Source organism: Papio anubis, chromosome 8 (assembly GCF_008728515.1).
Source record: "Papio anubis isolate 15944 chromosome 8, Panubis1.0, whole genome shotgun sequence".
Taxonomy (NCBI): Eukaryota; Metazoa; Chordata; class Mammalia; order Primates; family Cercopithecidae; genus Papio; species Papio anubis.
Genome location: NC_044983.1, coordinates 77,310,207 through 77,332,482, shown reverse-complemented (window position 1 = coordinate 77,332,482; position 22,276 = coordinate 77,310,207). Strand labels below are relative to the sequence as shown.

The 22,276-nt window shown below is 36.2% G+C and overlaps 1 protein-coding gene across 5 annotated transcripts; it reads left to right on the top strand.

The window, feature by feature from the left end:
- Positions 1-521: 521 nt before the first annotated feature.
- Positions 522-20,154, top strand: ZFAND1 (zinc finger AN1-type containing 1). 5 transcript variants are annotated; one of them, XM_003902913.5, is made up of 8 exons: positions 522-636; positions 3,480-3,522; positions 4,429-4,468; positions 6,617-6,744; positions 6,836-6,927; positions 7,693-7,814; positions 18,370-18,525; positions 18,623-20,154. In XM_003902913.5, the coding sequence occupies exons 1-8, from the start codon at positions 582-584 to the stop codon at positions 18,791-18,793; spliced, it is 807 nt and encodes a 268-aa protein (XP_003902962.1). In that variant the 5' UTR covers positions 522-581; the 3' UTR covers positions 18,794-20,154. The 5 variants fall into 5 exon arrangements, with proteins under 5 accessions (XP_003902962.1, XP_009211517.1, XP_009211519.1 ...); XM_009213253.4 differs by having other exon boundaries at positions 553-758; positions 18,623-18,970; XM_009213255.4 differs by having other exon boundaries at positions 554-614; positions 18,623-18,970.
- Positions 20,155-22,276: the final 2,122 nt, after the last annotated feature.

Below are 22,276 nucleotides of genomic sequence, written 5' to 3'. Positions count from 1 at the left end.
AACCGCGGTACGCAATCGTTCAGAAAGGCAGGTGGGCATTTCTTTTTTTTTTTTTTTTTTTTGAGACGGAATTTCGCTCTTCTTACCCAGGTTGGAGTGCAATGGTCCAATCTTGGCTCACTGCAACCTCCGCCTCCCAGGTTCAAGCGATTCTCCTGCCTCAGCCTCCCGAGTAGCTGGTATTACAGGCATGCGCCACCACGCCCGGCTAATTTTGTATGTTTAGTAGAGACCGGGGTTTCTGCACCCTGGTCAGGCTGGTCTCGAACTCCTGACCTCAGGTGATCCGCCCGCCGCGGCCTGACAAAGTGCTGGGATTACAGGCGTGAGCCACCGCGCCCAGCTGCAGGTGAGTATTTCTTTAAGGACTGGGCGAGAGGCCTTCCGCTCCGAGAACACTTACAGAAAGTGGCCTTTCCTGGTCACTGCGAACGCACCTAGGACACAGCGAACAGCTGGCTTCCGGGCCCCGCCCCCACCTGTAGACTCCGCCTCTGGGTCCGCCACTCTCCCGTCAGGCGCCGCGCGCGCTCATTGCCCGACCCGTCAGGCTGTGTCCCGCCCCTTGCGGCCCCGGAGAGATGGCGGAGTTGGACATCGGGCAGCATTGCCAGGTGGAGCACTGCCGGCGGCGAGGTGATCGGGGAGCCCCCAGCCCCCATCCCCGGCCACGGGATACCGGGGCTCCGCTTTGGCTCCGCGGATGATGGCGGCGGGTGAGGGGAGGCCACAAGGCTGGGCAGAGCCTGAGGAGCGGGGTGAGAGCGTTTCTCCTGGGGCTGCAGTGAGATCGGTTGGTTCGTGTTTTCGTTGGCCGTGAGGCTTTGAAATGACTTGTGGTATCCTTGGAAGGAAGGTATCCTGTTTCAATTCCTGAAAACGTACCTTACAGTGTTCATTTTGGTTTTCGAGTGTGCCGTGTCCGAGCAGTGCACGAAGCCCACTGCTGGGTCGCGTGGCGCACACTTACCCTGCTGAGCGCGGGGATGGGACGCGTAGGATTGGTCTGAGAGTGTTGTCTTTTGGCTTTGCCACTGCGACCTACAGCCAGCCACTTTCCCAAACTTTTTGTTTACTTATCTGTTACTTAGCCGTCAGGAGGAGTTGGGCGAGATCAGCTCGCCCAACTGGTATTCACGTGGATTTGTGTCCGGAAGAAGGTACTTCCTTAGCTTGTATCAAATTCTCAAAGGCATCCTGATCCTCAGATTATTCCACCAAATGGTCATCATGCTCTCCTAGCTCTGTCATTCCCTGATTCTTATTATTATTGTTTGAACAAACATTTACAGATTATTGATTTTGGTGCTTGGACCACATAAGGGTGTAAACTAGTCATTTACATAGAAGACCTTTCCAACTAGTAAGCTGCGTTTTAGAGAGAATTAATAATATGGCGATGAGCTCTCCCCATTGTACTAAGAGACCTTGGGATATACCTAGTCCAAGGTAATGTGGCACTGGCTTCAGGATGCCATACACCTGGAAAAGGCAAGTTTTTGGAGCGTTAGAACCACACAGACTGCTCAGTCGTTGTTACTAGGTTTCACACACTACATAAGGTAGCAAACAGGTTTAATCTCCCCTTGCTACTTCAGTCATTGGTATCAAGTGCCTGAATACGGTGTCAGGGACTCTGAGATTTAGCCCAGTTTCAGTGGAGTTCCATAATTGATTAGTGATTTCTACTGTGGGTGTGCATGATAGGACAGGTGACAATCCCTTCTAGGTTCTTGTTACTTATACTATCTATGTATCTTTCACCACTGGCTGTACTAACAAGACAGTGTGACTTTTTTCATGTGGAAGCTTAGCCATTTGGGTTTTGACTGTAAATTATGTGTGTCTGTGCCTGATCCCCCACTAGTGAGTCCAATACACATTATATGCCATTCATGACATAGTTCATTTTCCTTTACAGCTATTTATCTTTTTAGTGTCAATAACTGAGATGAGGCCAGGCCTATCTGTTTGGGACTAGTGGAAAGCAGTTAAGATTTAGACTGTGTCAAGTGTATATCCTAAATTTTATCTCCCTTCTGGAGGGATTGAAGGATGGTATCAGGTGCTGGGAAATTGTCTTGACTTACCTCTTTCCCCTGGGTCCTTCTGGTTTGCATCTAATAGATCATTATTAAAAGTCTCAAAATATTAAGCCTCTCCACCCAGTCACTGCAGTATTGTTCTTTTTTGTTTGTTTGTTTGTTTTGTTTTCAGATGGAGTCTGGCTCTGTGGCCCAGGATGGAGTGCAGTGGCGCCATCTCAGCTCTCTGCAACCTCCTGAGTTCAAGTGATTCTCCTGCCTCACAGCCTCTTGAGTAGCTGGGATTACAGGCATGAACCACCATGCCCAGCTAATTTTTTTGTGTTTTTTTAAAATTTTTTAGTAGAGATGGGGTTTCGCCATGTTGGCCAGGCTGTTTTCAAACTCTCAACCTCAGGTGATCTGCCCGCGTCGGCCTCCCAAAGTGCTGGGATTACAGGCATGAGCCACCGCGCACGACGCCTTGCAGTATTGTTCTGAGTTGAGTGTACTCAAAAGAAGTTAATTGTTGTATTATTCTTATTAATTATAGTTACTGTATTACTATTCTGATCTTTTATATATATCTCATTTGGTTTTTATAAGTACACTATGAGGTCTGTGTGGCCTACAGCATAGATACAGATATAGATATATTCACACATGCATACACACACATATACATATATACACAGAAAGGATGTGCTTATCTCTTTATACCTGTCTCTGTATCTACCTGTCTATATCTTTCTATTTTTTCTTACCCAGTAATAGAGCTTTGGTTTTCTATATGTTTATTTACATACGTATATAGAAACACACACACATATACTTTATACTAACTACTATATATTACCTCAAATTATATATATTTGAAATACCATAAATCTTATAGATGTATATATAAACATAAATGTATTTGAATATAGTCAAGCTTTGGCGATATATGTATATGTTGTTCACACACAGATATATATTAGTACACAGATATATATATAAAAATATATATATTTATTGGATATATAAAAATATACATATATATCCAAAGCTTTACTGTTAAGTAACTTGCCTAGCATTGTTAGATTAGTAAGCAGTGAATCAGAATTGAATCCCAGGTTTTAACTCCAAATGCGGAATTTTTGCAGTATACTGTCATCAAAAACAACACCTAGTAAATCTGGGAAACAAAACAAAAAAGAAAAAACCACTAGAACTTATTTTTGTCTGACTTAGTAAAGTTACAAGTAACATCTATTAATACCTTCTGTTAATCCAATTGCTTTCTGTCACAGTTGTTGAAGTTGTGATTACTTTTGTTAGAGTGGTTACATAGTGCTTGCTACACTAGGATATTAATCAAAATGGGAAATTTTTCCATAGAGGTTGCCTTCTTGCTTAAGAAAACTAAATCAAAATCAGATACTGACCAGTATATACATTTTCTCTCAATTTTAGATTTTCTTCCATTTGTGTGTGATGATTGTTCAGGAATATTTTGGTAAGTTAAGTTTTTATGCAGGATTTGGGAGTAATTTTAATGTTTATTAATATGAGATTATTTCTGAAAAGTAGAATGATTTAAAGTAATTGTTACTTTAGCCATTGATCATTGATATTCTGTATCGTTATAGGCTCTGATTACTTCTTCATATATGTGACTAATTTTTAAACTTCCAAAATTGGGGTTATGTATGTGAATTTTATATAAAAGTTATATTTTTGTCTTTTAATTACAAGGAGAAAATAATATTCACAATATAAAGAATATGGTAAAAATCTAGTTATAATTATTACTCTTTATTTTAATTAATAAAATGAAAGCCCAATCTGTAAATGCCTTAAAATAGGAATCACAGCATTTGACTACGTTACATGCCAAGTAAAACCTGGGAATTAATCAAGAATTTTGGAAAATGGATTTTCCTTACAGTTAAACTTTAAAATGTCAAGTATTTGTTTTACAAAATAGAGCACTGAAAGAATGATTTTTTTTCAGAATATAATTCAGAATGATTTGTTGGAAGTAAATAAAAGTAATGTATATTTTTAAATTATTTGGAATCAGAACACTCTTTACATTTTACTGCTGATGATCTTTTAGAAATAAAAAGAGGTGAAAGATACGTTTATATTTTCATGTACCCTAAAGCATTCAAAGTAAACATAATTTAGGGTAGTGAATTGTTTTACTCATTCAAGTTGAACATTTGTGTTTTAAAACGTTTGAGACTATAGATGCTCCATCTTTAATTTATCTGACATTTCAGTTTTTTCTCATATTCAAAGTTATTAATGTAGTATGAGCATAATGTATCTTAAGAATATTGAACATTAAAATATCGCAAATTACTGCAGTTATCTTTAAGTATGTTATTTAAATAAACACTTACTATTATTATTTAAGCCTTGAACACAGAAGCAGGGAGTCTCATGGTTGTCCTGAGGTATGTTAATACTTTTCCGATCTGATAAAATGTATTTGTATTTATGTACTTTTATTCCAAATTTGATTAGATTTAAAGCCAGTCAGTGTCACAGAGATTAAAGTTTGGCACACTAAACTGATTAGGTAAACAGGCTTTTGCTTCATTTATATTATTTTTCTCTGTTTGAAAGAAAAATTGTTTTACTTGGTATTTGTAAATGTTTATCCTCATAATTCTTATTCTTTAACATTTGTGTAGGTAGCCCACTTACAGCGTAAGGCTATATATTTATTTGTTTGTTTTGTTTTGTTTCGTTTCTTTTGAGATGGAGTTTTGCTCTTATTGCCCAGGCTGGAGTGCAGTGGCCTGATCTTGGCTCACTGCAACCTCTGCCTCCTGGGTTCAAGTGATTCTCCTGGCTCAGCCTCCCAAGTAGCTGGGATTATATGCATTCGCCACCATGCCCAACTGATTTTTGTATTTTTAGTAGAGATGGGGTTTCACCATGTTGGCCAGGCTGGTCTGAAACTCCTGACCTCAGGTGATCTACCCGCCTTGGCCTCCCAAAGTGTTGGGATTACAGGCGTTAGCCACCGCGGCCATCTAAGGCTATATATTTATAAATATACACTTAAGTTAATGTCCTCCTTGTATATTCCCTCCAGTTCACTGTGTCCTTCACTGTTGTGTTCATTTTCACTGATGCCCGCTGATAGGATCTGTGGTAGTAAATCATTCTGGCTCAGTCAGCCTAAGATAACCAGGAAGAAACCTATAGTATAATAAAATTCCTACCCTAATTTTGCACAAATCATAAGTTAAGAAAGGTCTGGCAAATAGAGGTCAAAATATTACCCTTATTACTGGTAAAGATAAGTTGAATGATGAAGCTCAGCATAAAGCCAAATGGGTTTGCAAAGAAAATCCAGAATTAGGCAGACTTGCCCAGCAGTCACAGCAGTACTGGACCAGGTTAGGCTTTCTCCTGAAGGCAGTTCAGTTCCAAAAGGAAGAGAGAAAGCTAAACCCACCATGTTCAATGTGTTCTAACACTTTTCAGTGGACATTTATTCCTGCCCACCATTTACCAAGTGCTTTACCAAATATTTTCACATCTGTTTTCTCAGTTATAGAAAGTTATTAAAGTTACATGAGATTCAGTTGAAATCTGATTCTTTCGAGTTTAAATGATCAGTCAAAATTTGATTCTTTGAAGTTTACGTGATCTATTTGAGGAAAATTAAAATTACCTAGCATGTTGATTTTATGCAGCGTTAACTGGAGGAAATATTCAGTCATACAATAAAACTTACTGATGTTTCTTGCAGTTTATAAATCTATCCTGTATTTTCTTTTTTCTTAGGATATAATTTGATTTCTCTGAATGTCTCTCAGATAATTAGATTCTATTAATTAAATACTGAAACATCGTTAGGCCATTGCAACAAGTTCAAAAAGATACTTAAGTTAATTCCAGTAAGATATAACTATTATTTATAAAAAGAAATTCCCTTTGGTTGTAGTTTTCAAGCAATTATTTCCCTAAGTTTACTCATCTTTAGAAACCTGGTTTGTTAATGCTCAGAATAGCCTGGCTGATCTAGATTTTTTTTTTTTTTTTTTTTTTAGTCTTATAAAATCTTTTCTTCCTGTGGTGGAGTATTTGCTGGTAATAAAAATATGAAATAGGGCATAAAGAATAATATATGATTACGAAAACTGTCTTTAACCTTTTATCTCACGAATAAATAAATATTTTTAAGTGTTTTATTCTCTGAGTTAAGTATTTTATCTCCTAAAATTAGTGTGGAAATTAGATTGACTTGCCATTTGAGGGTTGATGAGATAATTACCTGAGCATATCATGGGGGCATCTTTGTATGAGACTGTTACAAAGCAGGTTAAAATTATAGAGCGTAATTAAATAGTCATTTCAACTTGACTTAGAAGACAAATATACCACAGTAGGAAAATTATGAAAATGTGGAACAGTCAGCATAGTAATCATTTGTCACACAAAACATTCATTATAATCTTTATGTGAGAGTAAGTAACTTGCTCTAATAAGTTTAAGCAAAAATAATATGAATGCTGCCTTCTAGAATAGACACATTGATTTGGTTTAGGTCTGAAATGTAATACATTTCATCCTTTTTGCATTTTCAGGTGACTGTAATCAATGAGAGACTGAAGACAGATCAACATACATCTTACCCATGCTCATTCAAAGACTGTGCTGAGAGAGAACTTGTGGCAGTTATATGTCCTCATTGTGAGAAGAATTTTTGCCTGAGGTGGTTGATCACTTAGGCTGTTCACACTTTGTATATCTATTTAAGTCCTATACAAACACATGAACTAGTGTCACTCTTCTGTTGCTCATAGACACCGTCATCAGTCAGATCATGAGTGTGAAAAACTGGAAATCCCAAAGCCTCGAATGGCTGCCACTCAGAAGCTTGTTAAAGACATTATTGGTAAGTATCTAGAAAGTGTGTTTTGTTGCTTTCCTAGTTCCAGAGCTCCTGCTTCTTATGTCTACTTTCCAATTACGGGAGGCATCATTAATAGCCCTAGTGGTATTTGTATTAACTTGCATTTTGATGATATTCTTGTGACAGTATATCTTACGAGGTCTACCTGAACAATGAAAATTTGGAAATTATTTAGAAAGTACTCCACCATAAGTACTTATCTCTTTTGCTGAGCCACTTAGATTAGCTAGTTAACCATTGGTCTAGAAATTGTATTCATGAGATTGAAGTAGTCAGCTGCTTTCTCTACAGACTAAACTCTAAACCTAGTCAGCTGTGCTGTGAATACTGCTGATAATAAGAGATACCAGAAATGAATGTATCTGTGACTTAAATCAGTCTTTCTGACGGTATGCTAGCTCAGAATTTTTATTCCATATTAAGGATAGTACCTTTATTAAAATCTTACATATGCAAATCTTAAGGTTGTCTGTAGAAGCATTAATGACTGCTTTAGGTTGAATAGGCTTAAGTTGGAAAGAAGCACATTATGATGAATTTTTTGATGTGGAGATTGCTTAGATCAATCTCAATGATATTTTTCCATTGACCATGTAAATACAATACCTATACAATGAATGTGGTCTCTGTATATCTCTCTTGTGTGTAATTTATATATGTTTCAGGGCCATAATTAATAAGTGTTTTATAATGAAACTCTATTTGTAATGTGAAAGTTTTATGTGATTACATGCTTATACTTCTTAGATTCCAAGACAGGAGAAACAGCAAGTAAACGACGGAAAGGTGCCAAAAATAGTGAAACAGCTGCAAAGGTTGCATTGATGAAATTAAAGATGCATGCTGATGGTGATAAGTCATTACCACAGGTTGGTCTTAGAGATTTTTTAAAACACAAAAATTTCAAATATAGTTGAAGTCCTCTTTGTGTTCCTCCTTCCCATCAATTAACAACTAACCTAAACCTAGTATGTATCATTCTTAATGTTGCATGGTGTATGTCAGCATAAATAATACATAGTTTTATGAGTCTTTTCACTTTATAGACATGACAGTGAACCATATGTGTCCTTCTTCGTGTTGGTTTTCTTTTTCCCACTTGGGATGTGCTGTTAACATTTATCCATGCTGAGACGTGTAGTCAACAAAATTCAGATTTTTTTCAATTTTTCGCTATTATAAACTGTCTGTGGCGACCATCCTTGTGTGTATGTAGAAGAGTTTCTCTAGGACTGTTCCTTTAAAACTTCACAATATCAGTTATTTTATATAACAACCCAATATATATATGCATACCCTAACACAGTTTAGTTGAATGGTACTTACCCTTAATATGTGTTATATTATAATATTTGTTATTCTATTTTAAAGATTGTTAGTCAGAACCTATTAGGTTGATTTTCCAACCTCTGATGGATTGAGACTCCCAGTTTAAAAAATGCTACTTTAGGGAATATACCTGGAAATAGAAAACCTGGATTATGGGCTTTGCTGATCTTCAGCTTTACTAGATATGATCAACTTCCTGTTGTCAGTGGTTGTACTCATTTGACTCTTTCTATTAGTGCTTTCAACCATGTCTGTTTTTGGCCATTTATTCCTTCATAAAAATGTTAGGATCACTTTGCCCTATTCTGTGAAATTATGATTTTGATAGGAATTATGCTAAATTTTAGATTAGAGACAGTTGACATCTTTAGAATTTTGACTTTTCTGTCTATGTCTGTGGTATATCTTTCCAACTTTTCTTTAGGTTTTCTTTTATGTGTAATTATAGAAGTAACATTTTATAATGCCTACCATAAATATTTATATACCTTTTCTTAGTTTTATTCCTAGGCTCTTTATAATTTTTGCTGTCATTATAAATAATACCTTTTTTAAAAAATTACATTTTCCTAACTATTGTTGGTTAATGTTATGTTGACCTTCTATCTGGCAAATAAATTCCTAATAGTTCCCATATTTTGTAGATTTTTCTGGGCTATTTTCTTTGGAGTTATATCTTCTCCAAATACCAATTTTTGTGGATTTTTTCTGCAGATTTTCTCTTCTCTTTTGTCCATTATCATTGTTTGTCTTAATGTTGAGATCTTCAGAACAATGTTGAATAATATGGGCAATAGAAGGAATCATCATGTTTCTGACTTTAATGCAAATGTATCTAAAGTTTCCTCAAGTATTAGATATACTGTAAGTTAGTGTTAGTAGCCTTTTTCTTGATACTATTATTTCTTTCTATTCCTAGTTTGCTAGGAATTTACATTATGAATGGATATTAAACTTTACTGTAAATTTTTTTCTTACATCTAGTAAGATCATTGTTTCCTCATCAATGTAATAAGTTTTATCAATCAGGTTTCTGTCATTAGATCATCAAATATTCCAGGATAAATCACTTGACTCTGGTATATAATTCTTTTAAATTGATTTGCTAACATATTATTTAGTGTGTATTTGTGACATTAATAGCAAGATTATGCTCAAAAATTAGTTGAGCAGCTTTCTGTCTTCTATTCTTTGAGGCAGTTGTAGAGGGTGGGAATCACTTGTTCTCGAAGGTTTCGTAACCCTCAGTTGTAGTAACTCTTGGAGAATTCCAAATACTATTCCAATGTGTTACATCTTTCTTTATCTGGATAATCTATTTCTTCTGAAGTCAATTTTGGTAAATATTTTTCCAAAAAATTGTTTGATGTAGATTTTTCAGTTTATTGTTATCAAGTTGTTGAAGTTACTCTGTTATACTTCAGAATCTCAGTGTGTCTTTAGTCATTCTACTTCTTTCTTAATATTTTTCATTTGTACTTTTCCTTCTTTCCCCTTTAAACAGAATAGCTACAAGTTTATCCTTATTTTTTCTTAGTGTTTTCAAAGAACTATGATTTGGATTTAAAGACCTCTGTGTTTTGTTTTCTGTTTCACTAATTGTTGCTTTTTTATTATTTCCTTCTGCTTTGTTTAGATTTTTCTCTAATGTCCTTTTTCCAGCCTTTCACATAGAATGATAATTTATTTATTTTATTTTTGTTTTGTTTTGTTTTGAGACAGAGTCTCATTCTGTCATCCAGGCTGGAGTGCAGTGGGGCAATCTCAGCTCACTGCAACCTCGGCCTCCTGGGTTCAAGTGATTCTCCTGCCTCAGCCTCATGAGTAGCTGGGATTACAGGTGTGCACCGCCACACCCGGCTAATTTTTGTATTTTTAGTAGAGACAGGATTTCACCATGTTGGTCAGGCTGGTCTTGAACTCCTGACCTCGTGATCCGCCCTCCTTGGCCTCCCAAAATGGTGGGATTACAGGCGTGAGCCACTGCGCCCCGCAAGTTTGTTTATTTTATTTTATTTTTTTGAGACGGAGTCTCACTCTGTCTCCCAGGCTGGAGTGCAGTGGCCGGATCTCAGCTCACTGCAAGCTCTGCCTCCCGGGTTTAAGCCATTCTCCTGCCTCAGCCTCCCGAGTAGCTGGGACTACAGGCGCCCGCCACCTCGCCTGGCTAGTTTTTTTTTTTTTTTTTTTTTTTGTATTTTTTAGTACAGACGGGGTTTCACCGTGTTAGCCAGGATGGTCTCCATCTCCTGACCTCGTGATCCGCCCGTCTCGGCCTCCCAAAGTGCTTGGATTACAGGCTTGAATATTTTTAATATACTTCTTTAGATGTAACAATATACTTTTTTGGTGTCTTTATTTTGATACCATTTCAAACAAAGGCAAGTTACAAACATAGTACAAATAACTTTTCCATACTTTTTACCCAAATGTACCAATTATTTATATTTTGCCCTGTTTGCTTTATCATCTGCTGTCTCTGTCTATATGTACCATATGTATATGTGTGTACTTAATTTTTGATCCACTTGATTTATTACTTTCTCAGGTTAAAATGTCCTACTATGGATGTGGTTTTGCTAATTTTTTTATGTAACTCTTATGGTTTGTAGAGTTATATATTATCAAGTGCATAGAATTTCTTCATTGTTATATGTTCTTTATGAATTTTGCCTTTAATCCTATTTTGAATTATAGTATTGTTTCACTAGCTTTCTTTTGGTGAATATTTAACAAGTACGTAATTTTTTCATCCCTTTATATTTCAACTTTTTTTGTTGTTTCATTTTAGGGTGTCTCTTGTAAGCAGCATATAGCTGGACTTTGTTTTTTTAAAACCAGTTTGATAGTATCTCTCTTTTGTAGGTGAATTGAATCCTTTCTTGTTTATGGTGGTCATTGGTGTATTTGAACATATTTCTTCCATCATATATTTTCTTCTCATCACCCTTTTTCTTTGACTCTTTCTCTTTCCTTTTGTATTGAATTTGTTCTGATGGCTTAGAGACGATTGATTACAGTTTTCTTATTTTATTGACTACCCCTGATATTTTCCTTTTTTGAAATTTTATTTGATTTTTTTAAATTGCAAAGGTAGTACAAGCTTTTAACAAGTGTAACTATCAAAAGATGCATATGGAGAAAAAGCATACATACTCCTGTGTCTCATCCATTTCCATCCCATGAAGCAGCAGTTCTTAACTGAGAGCAGTTTTGCTCCTTAAGGGGACATTCAGCAATGTCTGGAGACATTTTTAGTTGTCACAGTTGGGAATGGGGTGCTCCTGGTATTTAGTTGGTAGAGGCCAGAGATACTGTTAAATTCATACATTGTAGAGGACAAGGCCGACAACAGAGAATTTTTTCTTGGCCTAAAATGTAAATAGTGGCAAAGTTGAGAAGACCTGCTCTTAAGTATTCAGTAATACTTACATTACTTTGCAATTCTTCTATTACTTGAAAGATAACAGTGAAAACATCTACAAGACTTACTTTGAGATGGTCTTCTAAAACATTTCATCCTTGCAACAAGTTTATAAGGTATGCACTATTAACTCTTACCCAAAAAGAGTAACATTCTATTAACATAGCTGGTAAGTGGAGAACTACGAATTGAAACTAGGCAGTCTGGTTTCACAAATCATCTTTTTCACACACTTAACAATATATCATAAAGCATTCTATAAGTTTGTAGATAAATGTTTTTCCCTTTATTATTAATGTTTGTGTGTGTATAAATGTAGACATACTAGAGATATATGTGGGTGTCTATATGTTTATACATACTTACATGTATAATATATACCTGTGTATTGTATCCATGTATATACATATATGTGTAAGTATGTATTATGTGTGTATATATGTGTGTATATCATTTTACATAAATGAAAATGTATTCTACTTGTATATGTATGCAAAAGCATAAAGAATATTTTTCTGTCATTATTTTATAAAAATGGTATAATTCATTTAGTCAACACACTTAAAAAAAATGCTTTCTATATACCAAGCCCTGATGATACAGTAGTGAATAAAACAGACTCCCTCCTGCCCTTATGAATCCAGAGTTCCTGGAGTTTATATGCCACTGGGCTGAGACATATTAAATATATAATAGTTCGTGTAGTCATTAGGGCTATAAATAAAACTAAAGCAGGTTTGGAGTAGATTATATATCCTTCTCTCATTAATGCCTAGTAGAAATTCCCTCAAGTGAGTTGGTGTGGCCCTAAATCATTTTCTTTACAAACTGCGTCCTCTTCTGTGGTGTGGGTGTACTGTGGCTTATTTTGTCATTTTCCTGTTAATGAGCATTCACTTTGTTTCCAGTTTTGGCTACTGTGCTAAGTAGCCTGTGTGGTACTTTTCTTTCTGTGAGATAAATTCCCAAGAGTGTGTTTGCTGTGTCAAATGGTATGCATATTTTAAATTTTAATAAAAATTGTCAAACAACTTTACAAAGAAATTACAATTCACATTTCAAATCAAACTTCATTGACAGATTGCCTATACTAAGCATGGTTTTGTGGCTCTAGTTTTTTAATCACCTTTAGTACTTACAACTCTTCTGAGATATATTTTTGTCCGAATTTCACAGATGAGTAATCTGGAGTTAAGTATTTTTAAGAGCACTAACTTGGTAAGAGCCTGCCATTCTAACCAGTTCCGTGTACTGCCTCTTGTGGCCAAACATGAGAGTACCCTTTTTCTCCATGGGTTCCAGTAACTGTTAGCATTCTTTTTAATATTTTACAGTCTGGTGGCTATAAAAAGATATTTCATAATTGCTTTAATTTGTATTTTTGTGACTACTATTCAGTTTGGACAACTTTTAATATGTTTTTTAGGCATTTGGAATTGCCCTTCTCTGAATTGTTATTGAGTAGTATCCTTTGGTCATTTTTCTTTTGGGATATTTTTCTAATTGTTTTGTTTGGTCAACTTATAGGAGCTCTCAGACTATAAAAGATGTTAATCCTTTATCTATAATCATTATTTGTAAATTGTTTTTCAAATCTATCAGTATATTGATATTATTTACATTTCTAATTGACATAGCAATATTTTACATTTAAATTTTCCAAGTTCTGTCTTTTCTTTGATTCCTGTTGTGGTTTTCCTTTGGGTTTTGTATGTTGGTTTTGTTTTGCATTAGCCTTTTTTTTTTTTTTTTTTGTGACGGAGTTTTGCTCTTATTGCCCAGTCTGGAGCGCAATAGTGCGATCTCAGCTCACTGCACCCTCTGCCTCCTGAGTTCAAGCAATTCTCCTGCCTCAGCCTCCTGAGTAGCTGGGATTACAGGCATGCGCCACCATGCCCGGGTAATTTTTGTATTTTTAGTAGAGACAGGGTTTCACCGTGTTGGTCAGGCTGGTCTCGAACTCCTAACCTCAGGTGATCCACCTGCCTCAGCCTCCCAAAATGCTGGGATTATAGGCGTGAGCCACTGAGCCTGGCTTGTTTTGGATTAATCTTTAATCCACCTGTTTTTTTGGTTAGCATATGATGTGAGCTAAGGGCTTAATTTTATTTTCTTCCAGTTGTTTAGGTAGTTTTGCCATCACTGATTATTTAATAAGTTATCTATGTTTTATTGGATTGAAATACCAACATATCACCTTCATGAAAAGTTGAACATTTTATTTTCTGTATATGGATTTATTTCTTAATTTTCTATTACAGTCTACTCATTTTTTACTCATAAGTTAATACCAAATTGATTTGGTGCAATAGCTTTATAAAATGTTCTATATCAGATCATGCAAGTCCCATCCATATTTTTCCATTTTTTCTTAGTATTTTTATTAGCATTTATTTATCCTTCTGAACGTTATGATTATTATATCCAGATTTTGAAAAATACCACTCTTAGGATTTCTAGGTTACCATAATGGGGCAAGGTTGTGAATAACAGACTTCAACATAGCCTGTTAAAGAAGTTAGACTCTTTAAAAGCAAAATGTGGAAACTGAGAGTATGATTATAAAAAGCAACAGATAACACAGCGTAGTCTTAGTTCTATGAAGTTAGGTGAAGTACAGTTCGAATTCCCAGCAGTATCTACTAGCAATTCTAGGCTTTCGGCCTGACTCAGAACCGTTCCTGAAGGATTCACATTGGATTTGCTTTATATGCTATACATTAGTGTTGGAAGAAATGACATTTTTATGACATTGTCTTTCTTCAAGGACCTTATATGTCTTTATTTATTCAGATGTTTTATTCCCTTCTGTAATATTTTATATTTTTCTTCTTTTATGTTGTATTCCTTATTTTCATTGCTACATATTTTATGGTTTTTGTTTAGGTTGGGAACAGAATATTTTCCCTACTTCTATTGCCAAGTACTTGTTACTAATAAAGAGAAAAAAAAATCTTGAGTTCTGTATACTCATATTATTCAGCTACATCATCAAAATATTATTAATTTTAGGAGTTTTTTTCTACTAGTGTTTTTCAATTTTCTAGTTAAAAATTATACCTCATTAACAAATAAGAATAGCTTTAATTTTTTTCAGTAATTATACTCATTATTTCCTTTTTCATACTACATTGTCTATAATCTCCAATATAATATCCTAAAATGATAATGGTGGTAACAGCTATGTGCTTACATTCTTAACGTATATAATTAAATATCAGTGTTTTTCTCAAAGCCTAAACTTAGTTGGTAGTATATCCTCCTGAATACGAGCTTGAAATGCTTTATCCAGTTGACCCTCTCCTATCCCATCATCTTTTTTTAACATAAAAATTAATAGCTATTAAAATTTACCAACACTTTTTTTTTTTCGTTTCTCCTTCCTTAGGGCTCACTTTTATTTTTGCTAAATTACATTCTTTAGCAGTTCATTCAGTAAAGGTCTCTGGTAATAAACTCTATCAGTCTTTTGTTTGTTTGTTTGCACATGCCCTTATTTTGCCCTTACTTTTAGCTAGATTGTCTATTAAACTTTCTCATCACTTTAAATATACTTTGTCATCTATTATTGGAGGAACATCTGTGTCAGTCTTACTCTATGAGTAGTCTGTCTTTTTTGGTAGCTTTTAAGATTTCTTGTGCTATTTTCCAATTTCTGTGGAATGTTTCTACGTGTGGATTTATTTTAATTATTCCGTTTGCCACATTGTAAATTTTGACTTTTTGGAAAATTGTACTCATTTTCTCTCTAAATAGTGCTACTTCATTTATTCTTTTCTGAATCTCTCGTCGACATACTTTGGGGATCTATAGTTGTTTTTGTTTTTTTTTTTTGAGACGGAGTCTCACTCTGTCACCCAGGCTGGAGTGCAGTGGCACAGTCTCAGCTCACTGCAGCCTCCACTTCCTGGGTTCAAGCAATTCTCGCGCCTCAGCCTCCTGAGTAGCAGGGACTACAGGCGTGTGCCACCACACCTGGCTAATTTGTGTATTTTTAAGAGACAGGGTTTTGCCATGTTGGCGAGGCTGGCCTCAAACTCCTGACCTCAAGTGATCTGCCCACCTCAGCCTCCCAAAGTGCTGGGATTACAGTTGTGAGCCACTGCACCCAGCCTATAATTGTTTCTATCTTGTATTTCTTTATGCGGTATTCTGGATGACTTCCTCGTGTCCATCTTATAATACATTAGGCCTTTTTATTGAGGATTATAGAAGCTTATCTATAATAAATTTTGAGTGTTTTACTCCAGAAACTATTTTTTAGTTTTCATTTTTTTGACTTGGATCTTCATGTCTTTTATGTTTTATTTGTGCCTATTTTGGTTTTATAACTTCTTGTTTCCTTTTTTATCTAATTGTGCATCCTAAATACCTTTTTTTAATGTCTTTTTAAAGTTCAGCTGTCTTCATTTGCCCATAATGAGTTAATCTTCAGTTTGTTTTGAAATTTCAGTTACTAAATTTAACATGTTCATCTTGAATAGGAGGTTCTTCCTATATCTCTCCTTCCTCTCACTCACAGATCCCTGTCTAGCAATTTTATACTTAAGTCAGCATTCAGCAGTAACTTTAGCTGCCCTTCCTGGAGCAGAGGTCCCACATACTCCTCTGCTTCCGAGCAGGGAGCCTGACCCAGGAGCTTTATACGTATCTCCCTGTGGTGCTGTTACTTCCTCCTTACCTATAAGCTGACCTCCTCTTCTTCTGGAGCCCTGAGAGTCTGTGACTCAGCCAGCCTATCACCTTGCATTTCCTTTTCATTTTTGATCCTCATACATATTTATCTTTTTTTTAAAAAAAAAGATAAGGCTATATCTTATTTTCTCTTTCTGTATTTATCTTCATGCTACTTTGTTTTTAGAGCAAGTAATATTTGATTATAGAGGTGGCTCACAGTTTGAATTTCCAGTGATTCTTGTTTTTTCTTTTAATACTTGTTACCTGTAATAACACACCCTACTGTTGGATTTGTCTTCAACAAATCCAAATCCCTTAGTGCTGAGATGGGAATTGTGTTGAATTTATTATTTCTCAGAATAATTGTGATCTTTCCCCCACAACTTAGAGATGCTCCAGTTATGCCAAAATTTTTGTTTTAGCAAGAATTGACCTGTAAAGCCAGCACTTTTAAAAAGCAGTTTTTAGGAATCAGTGAAGAATAAAAGGCCAAGACTTTTGCTCCTACTCATTCTTTCCTGCTTTTTTTGTTTGTTTGTTTTTGAAATAGGGTCTTACTCTGTTGCCCTGGCTGGAGAACAGTGGCACGTTCACCACTCATTGTGGCCTCGACCTTCTTGGGCTCAAGTGATCCTCCCACCTCAGCCTCCAAAGTAGCTGGGACTACCGGCACACACCACTATACCCAGCTAATTTTTTGTGCTTTTTGTAGAGATGGAGTTTTACCGTGTTGCCTAGGCTGGTCTTGAACTCCTGGACTCAAGCAGTTTGCCTTCCTTGACCTCCCAAAGTGCTGGGATTATTGGCATGAGCCATCATGCTCAGCCATCCATTTTTTAATTAGGCAGGAAAATACAATATAAGGAGAGGGCAGATAGGATATAGAATACTAGAGAAATCCTTTCCAAGTCCTTTCTTTCATTGATAAGGTACTTGGAGTTTGGAGGTCTTTTTCTATCTTTTTTTCTTTTTCTTTTCTTTTCTTTTTTTTTTAATGTTTCCTTGTTCCAAAAAGTCCTTCTGTCTAAATACATAGTGAGGTCTTTCACACAAAAAGAAATGTTATATGTGTTAGAAATCTTTGAATTGCAAGTGACAGAAACTTGATTCCAACTAGGAAAATCAAAACAAACTTTTTCCCTCATATAATGGGGAATAATGAATTGATCTGGTCTTAGGGGATGAATAAATTCAGGAACTCAGATTATGTTGAAAGAGTTCATCTGTTTTCTTGTTATTTCTCTTTCTCCATTGACCTCATTTTTTCCCATTTGAGGAAACTTTCCATATTGGTTCAGGAACGACTGTGAGGTGACAGGGTTCACTGCAGGCAGCTCCAGGTTTAATTTGATAAAACTTAAAAAAATTAAGGAGTGGCCGGGTGTGGTGGCTCATGCCTGTAATCCCAGCACTCTGAGAGGCCGAGGCAGGTGGATCACCTGAGGTCAGGAGTTCAAGACCAGCCTGACCGACATGGTGAAACCCCGTCTCTAGTAAAAGTACAAAAATTAGCCAGGTGTGGTGGTGCGTGCCTGTAATCCCAGCTACTCAGAGGCTGAGGCTTGAGAATCACTCAAACCCTGGAGGCAGAGGTTGCAGTGAGCCGAGATTGCGCCATTGCACTCTAGCCTTGGCAACAAGAGCGAAACTCCATCTCATAAATAAATAAATAAATAAATAAATAAATAAATAAATAAATGAGACTGCTGTTTGTCTCCTAAGCTATTGAACATAAAATCCCAGGAACAGACCCTGATTGGCCTAACTTAGGCCACATGCCAGTCTTTGCACAGATCACCCTGGCCAGGGTCTTGGTCCTATGCCCATGCATTTATGTGTCTTTTTGGCTACTGTGATTAGTATTCCAAATAGCAGATACCTTGTTAGAGGGTAATTCTGCTCTGACCAGAAGAGGAGAGGAAGGGTTGGTACCAGACAAAAACTGATGTCTATTTTGTCTATGTAATGGTTGTTTTAACTTTTTCTTTTTACAGACAGAAAGAATTTACTTTCAGGTTTTCTTACCTAAAGGGAGCAAAGAGAAGAGCAAACCAATGTTCTTTTGCCACCGATGGAGCATTGGAAAGGCCATAGACTTTGCCGCTTCTCTAGCCAGTCTTAAAAATGACAATAACAAATTAACAGCTAAGGTAACATCTCGTTATAGTATTATTTCCGTAAAGGTTTTATGATGTTCCATTCAAGCGTGTTCATTTACTACAGTATGACTTACTTCTCCCTTCACAGAAATTAAGGCTGTGTCACATTGCTTCAGGAGAAGCCTTACCCTTGGATCATACTTTGGAAACCTGGATTGCTAAGGAGGATTGTCCTTTATATAATGGTGGAAATATAATCTTGGAATATCTTAATGATGAAGAACAATTCTGTAAAAATGTTGAATCTTACTTGGAATAGTCATTCAGCAATTCAAGTCAGAAATCACAAGGAAAATTCTATTACATGGTTAAGTCCATTTCTTTTACTACAGATACTGTTTTTGTAATTTTTTAAAGTTGCTTTTTAACTTATTTCCCCTTATGTCACATTTTAAATTATGAGTTTTCTATTAGAATTATTTTGTTTTAAGTTTAACTGTGTACTGATCCTCAGTTATTAGCAAATTCTTATATTTAATTAGTTTTCATTAGGTTATGCTGTAGTGACAACAACAAAGGTGTATTTCCTGGTGGGTGATGTCAGCTGTTGATTGGCTGTGGCACTGCTCTGTGTCATCTTCTTACCATGATCAAAGGTGAAGGAAGGACTCTCTTTTGGGACACTGTCATTGTTTTAGCAGAGAGAGAAAGAGATTGAAATACACTTCAGTTTTCTCTTAAAAGATGCATGTATAATACTTGCTTTAAGCAAGTCATGTGGCCAAGCCTAGCATCATGGAGCCAGAAAGTATAGCCTTGCTGTCTATGTACATCATGATGTATAAATTGATATATGTACATGAATTATAGAAACTTAGAGGTCATCTTTATTCAGTCTTATAATTTTTACATGAAGAATCTTAGACCTAGGAGAAGAAAAGAATTTTCTTTCTATTACCTAACTAGATTGGGGCATATTTCTGATAAAGACTCACCTCTAGTGAGATTCATCTTTTTTGTTTGTGTGACTATATTACATATGAGAAGAAAGATGGGATAGCTCAACTTCATTATATACCAAAGCAAAACACATGCCAAATGGTGACTACATTTTACCAACAAATTTAGACGAGTATTCTTGACTAGTGTTTACTATCTATACCCCCAAAACTACTACTATATAGACAGAATAGAAATTATTTCTAGTTGTCCTTTTGTTTTTTTCTATTCTAATTGTCATGGACATATGTAGTGGCTATAGGTTTACTTAAAAGGAATAAACTTGGATTGCTCATTTGGTTTATTTCCTTTCTAATTCTTCATATTTTTATGTGAGGAATGGAGATAATTTCCAACTTTTATTATGTTCTTATACTTTCATTCATTAGCATAGTTATTTGAGTTCCCATGAAATGTAGAGATTTGTCTCTAATTGCCATGATTAATACAATGAAGATGTGTATACATACAGGTATACCTTGGAAATATTGTGGGTTCAGTTTCAGACTACCACATAAAGCAAATATTGCAGTATATTGAGCCAGACAAATTTTTTTTGTTTCCCAAGGCATATAAAAATTAAATTATGTTTACACTATACTATAGTCTGTTTAATGTGCAATAGCATTATGTCTAAAAAAAGTATATACCTTAAATAAAAAATGCTTTATTGACAAAAAATGCTAATAGTCTGAGCCTTCAACCATTTGTAGTGTTTTTGCTGATGCAGGGTCTTGCCTAATTTCAATAGCTACTGACTGGGGCGGTAATTACAGAAGAAGGGGGTGGCTGTGACAACTTCTTAAAATAAGACCACAGTGAAGTTTGCCACATCGATTGACTCTTCCTTTCAGGAAAATTTCTGTGTAGCATGCAATGCTTTTGATAACATTTTTTTCCTGAGTAGAACTTCTTTCAAAATTGAAGTTAATCCTCTTAAACCCTACCACAGCTTTATCAACTAAGGTTATGGAATATCTAAATCTTTTGTTATCATTTCAACAATGTTCATAGCATCTTCACTAGGAGGAGATTCCCTCGTATTTTATTTATTTGTTTGTTTGTTTATTTATTTATTTATTTATTTATTGTTTCTGAGATGGAGTTTTGCTCTTGTTGCGCAGGTTGGAGTGCAATGGCGTGATCTCGGCTCACTGCAACCTCCGCCTCCCAGGTTCAAGCAATTCTCCTGCCTCAGCCTCCTGAGTAGATGGGATTACAGGCATGCGCCACCACGCCTGGCTAATTTTGTATTTGTAGTAGAGATAGGGTTTCTCCATGTTGGTCAGGCTGGTCTCAAACTCGCCACCTCAGGTGATCCGCCCGCCTCAGCCCCCAAAAGTGCTGGGATTACAGGCATGAGCCACAATGTCTGTCCGAGATTCCCTCTTAAGAAACCACTCTTTGCTCATCCATAAGAAGCAACACCTCATCCATTCAGCTTTTGTTAAGAGATTGCAGCAATTCAATCACATTGCCAAACTCTACTTCTACTTCTTGTTTTCTTGCCATTTCCACCACATCTACAAGTATAAGATCATGAATTGCAGATCACAATAACAGACGTAATCATAATGAAAAAGTTTGAAATATTGGGAGGATCACCAGACTGTGACACAGATACACAAAGTAAATGCATGCTATTAGAAAAATGGCTCTGGTAGGCCCGGCATGGTGGCTCACACCTGTAATCCCAGCACCTTGGGAGGCCGAGGTGGGTGGATCGCTTGAGGTCAGGAGTTCAAGACCAGCCTGGCCAACGTGGTGAAACCCCGTCACTACTAAAAATACAAAAATTAGCTGGGCGTGGTGATGGGCACCTGTAATCCCAGATATTGGGGAGGCTGAGGCAGGAGAATCACTTGAACCTGGGAGGCGGAGGTTTCAGTGAGCCGAGACTGTGCCACTGCACTCCAGCCGGGGTGACAAAGCAAAAAAGACTGCATTTGATTTAATCTGATGCAACATAAAATGGAGCGCCATAAAATGTGCTATGCTTGCACTTATATGCAAAGTAGTGTAGCAGATACTAATTTAGTAGATAATAAGTATGCTTATGTTCCAATAACCCTTTTATCAGAAAGTATAACACTTAAATATATCCCCAGATACCAATAAGTTTTAATGACAACTAATACCGTATGTTTATCACAATTGCTTGCACATACAAGAAGATCAACACATGGTCATGCAGTTGACTAAAACTATGCCGGAAAAATAATAACAAGGTTGAGAAGTGGGGAAGTAAGGCTGACAGGACTTGAGTTAAACCTAAGGAGAATGAAGAAGTCCTATCAATGATTAGATAGTAAAAAGGCAAGGCAGTCTGGATGGAAGGACTCATTAATATTAGCAGGCTTACTGGTGGTAAGTTAGGTGTGGTCCCAGATAGTGGAGCAAACTTGTCTGGTGGAGACAGGAGCTAGCATCCTTAGTACTGGGACTGGTGCCTACAGCAGGAGCCATCTCCTAAAGAGAACAAGGTGTGGGAGAAAGAAAAGACTCAGTTTCTAGTGCTCTATTTCTAAATTACTCAGCAGACAACTTTCTCAGGCTTTCTATTAGGGTTTTCAGTTGAGGATGCTTACAAAAATTTTAAAGATTCACTCTCCCCACTCCACTCTAGCATCTTTCCACCTGCTTGCAGACAAAATTTTAAGTAGGAAATCCACAAAGAGAGTAAAAGTGTTTTAAATTTACGTAAGTAGTGGAAATAACAATATAATACAAATGGGTTCTAGTTTAAAAAATCAGGCAGCAAATGCTAGGGAACTTCAAAGAGTTCATGGAAAAACTGAAAGAT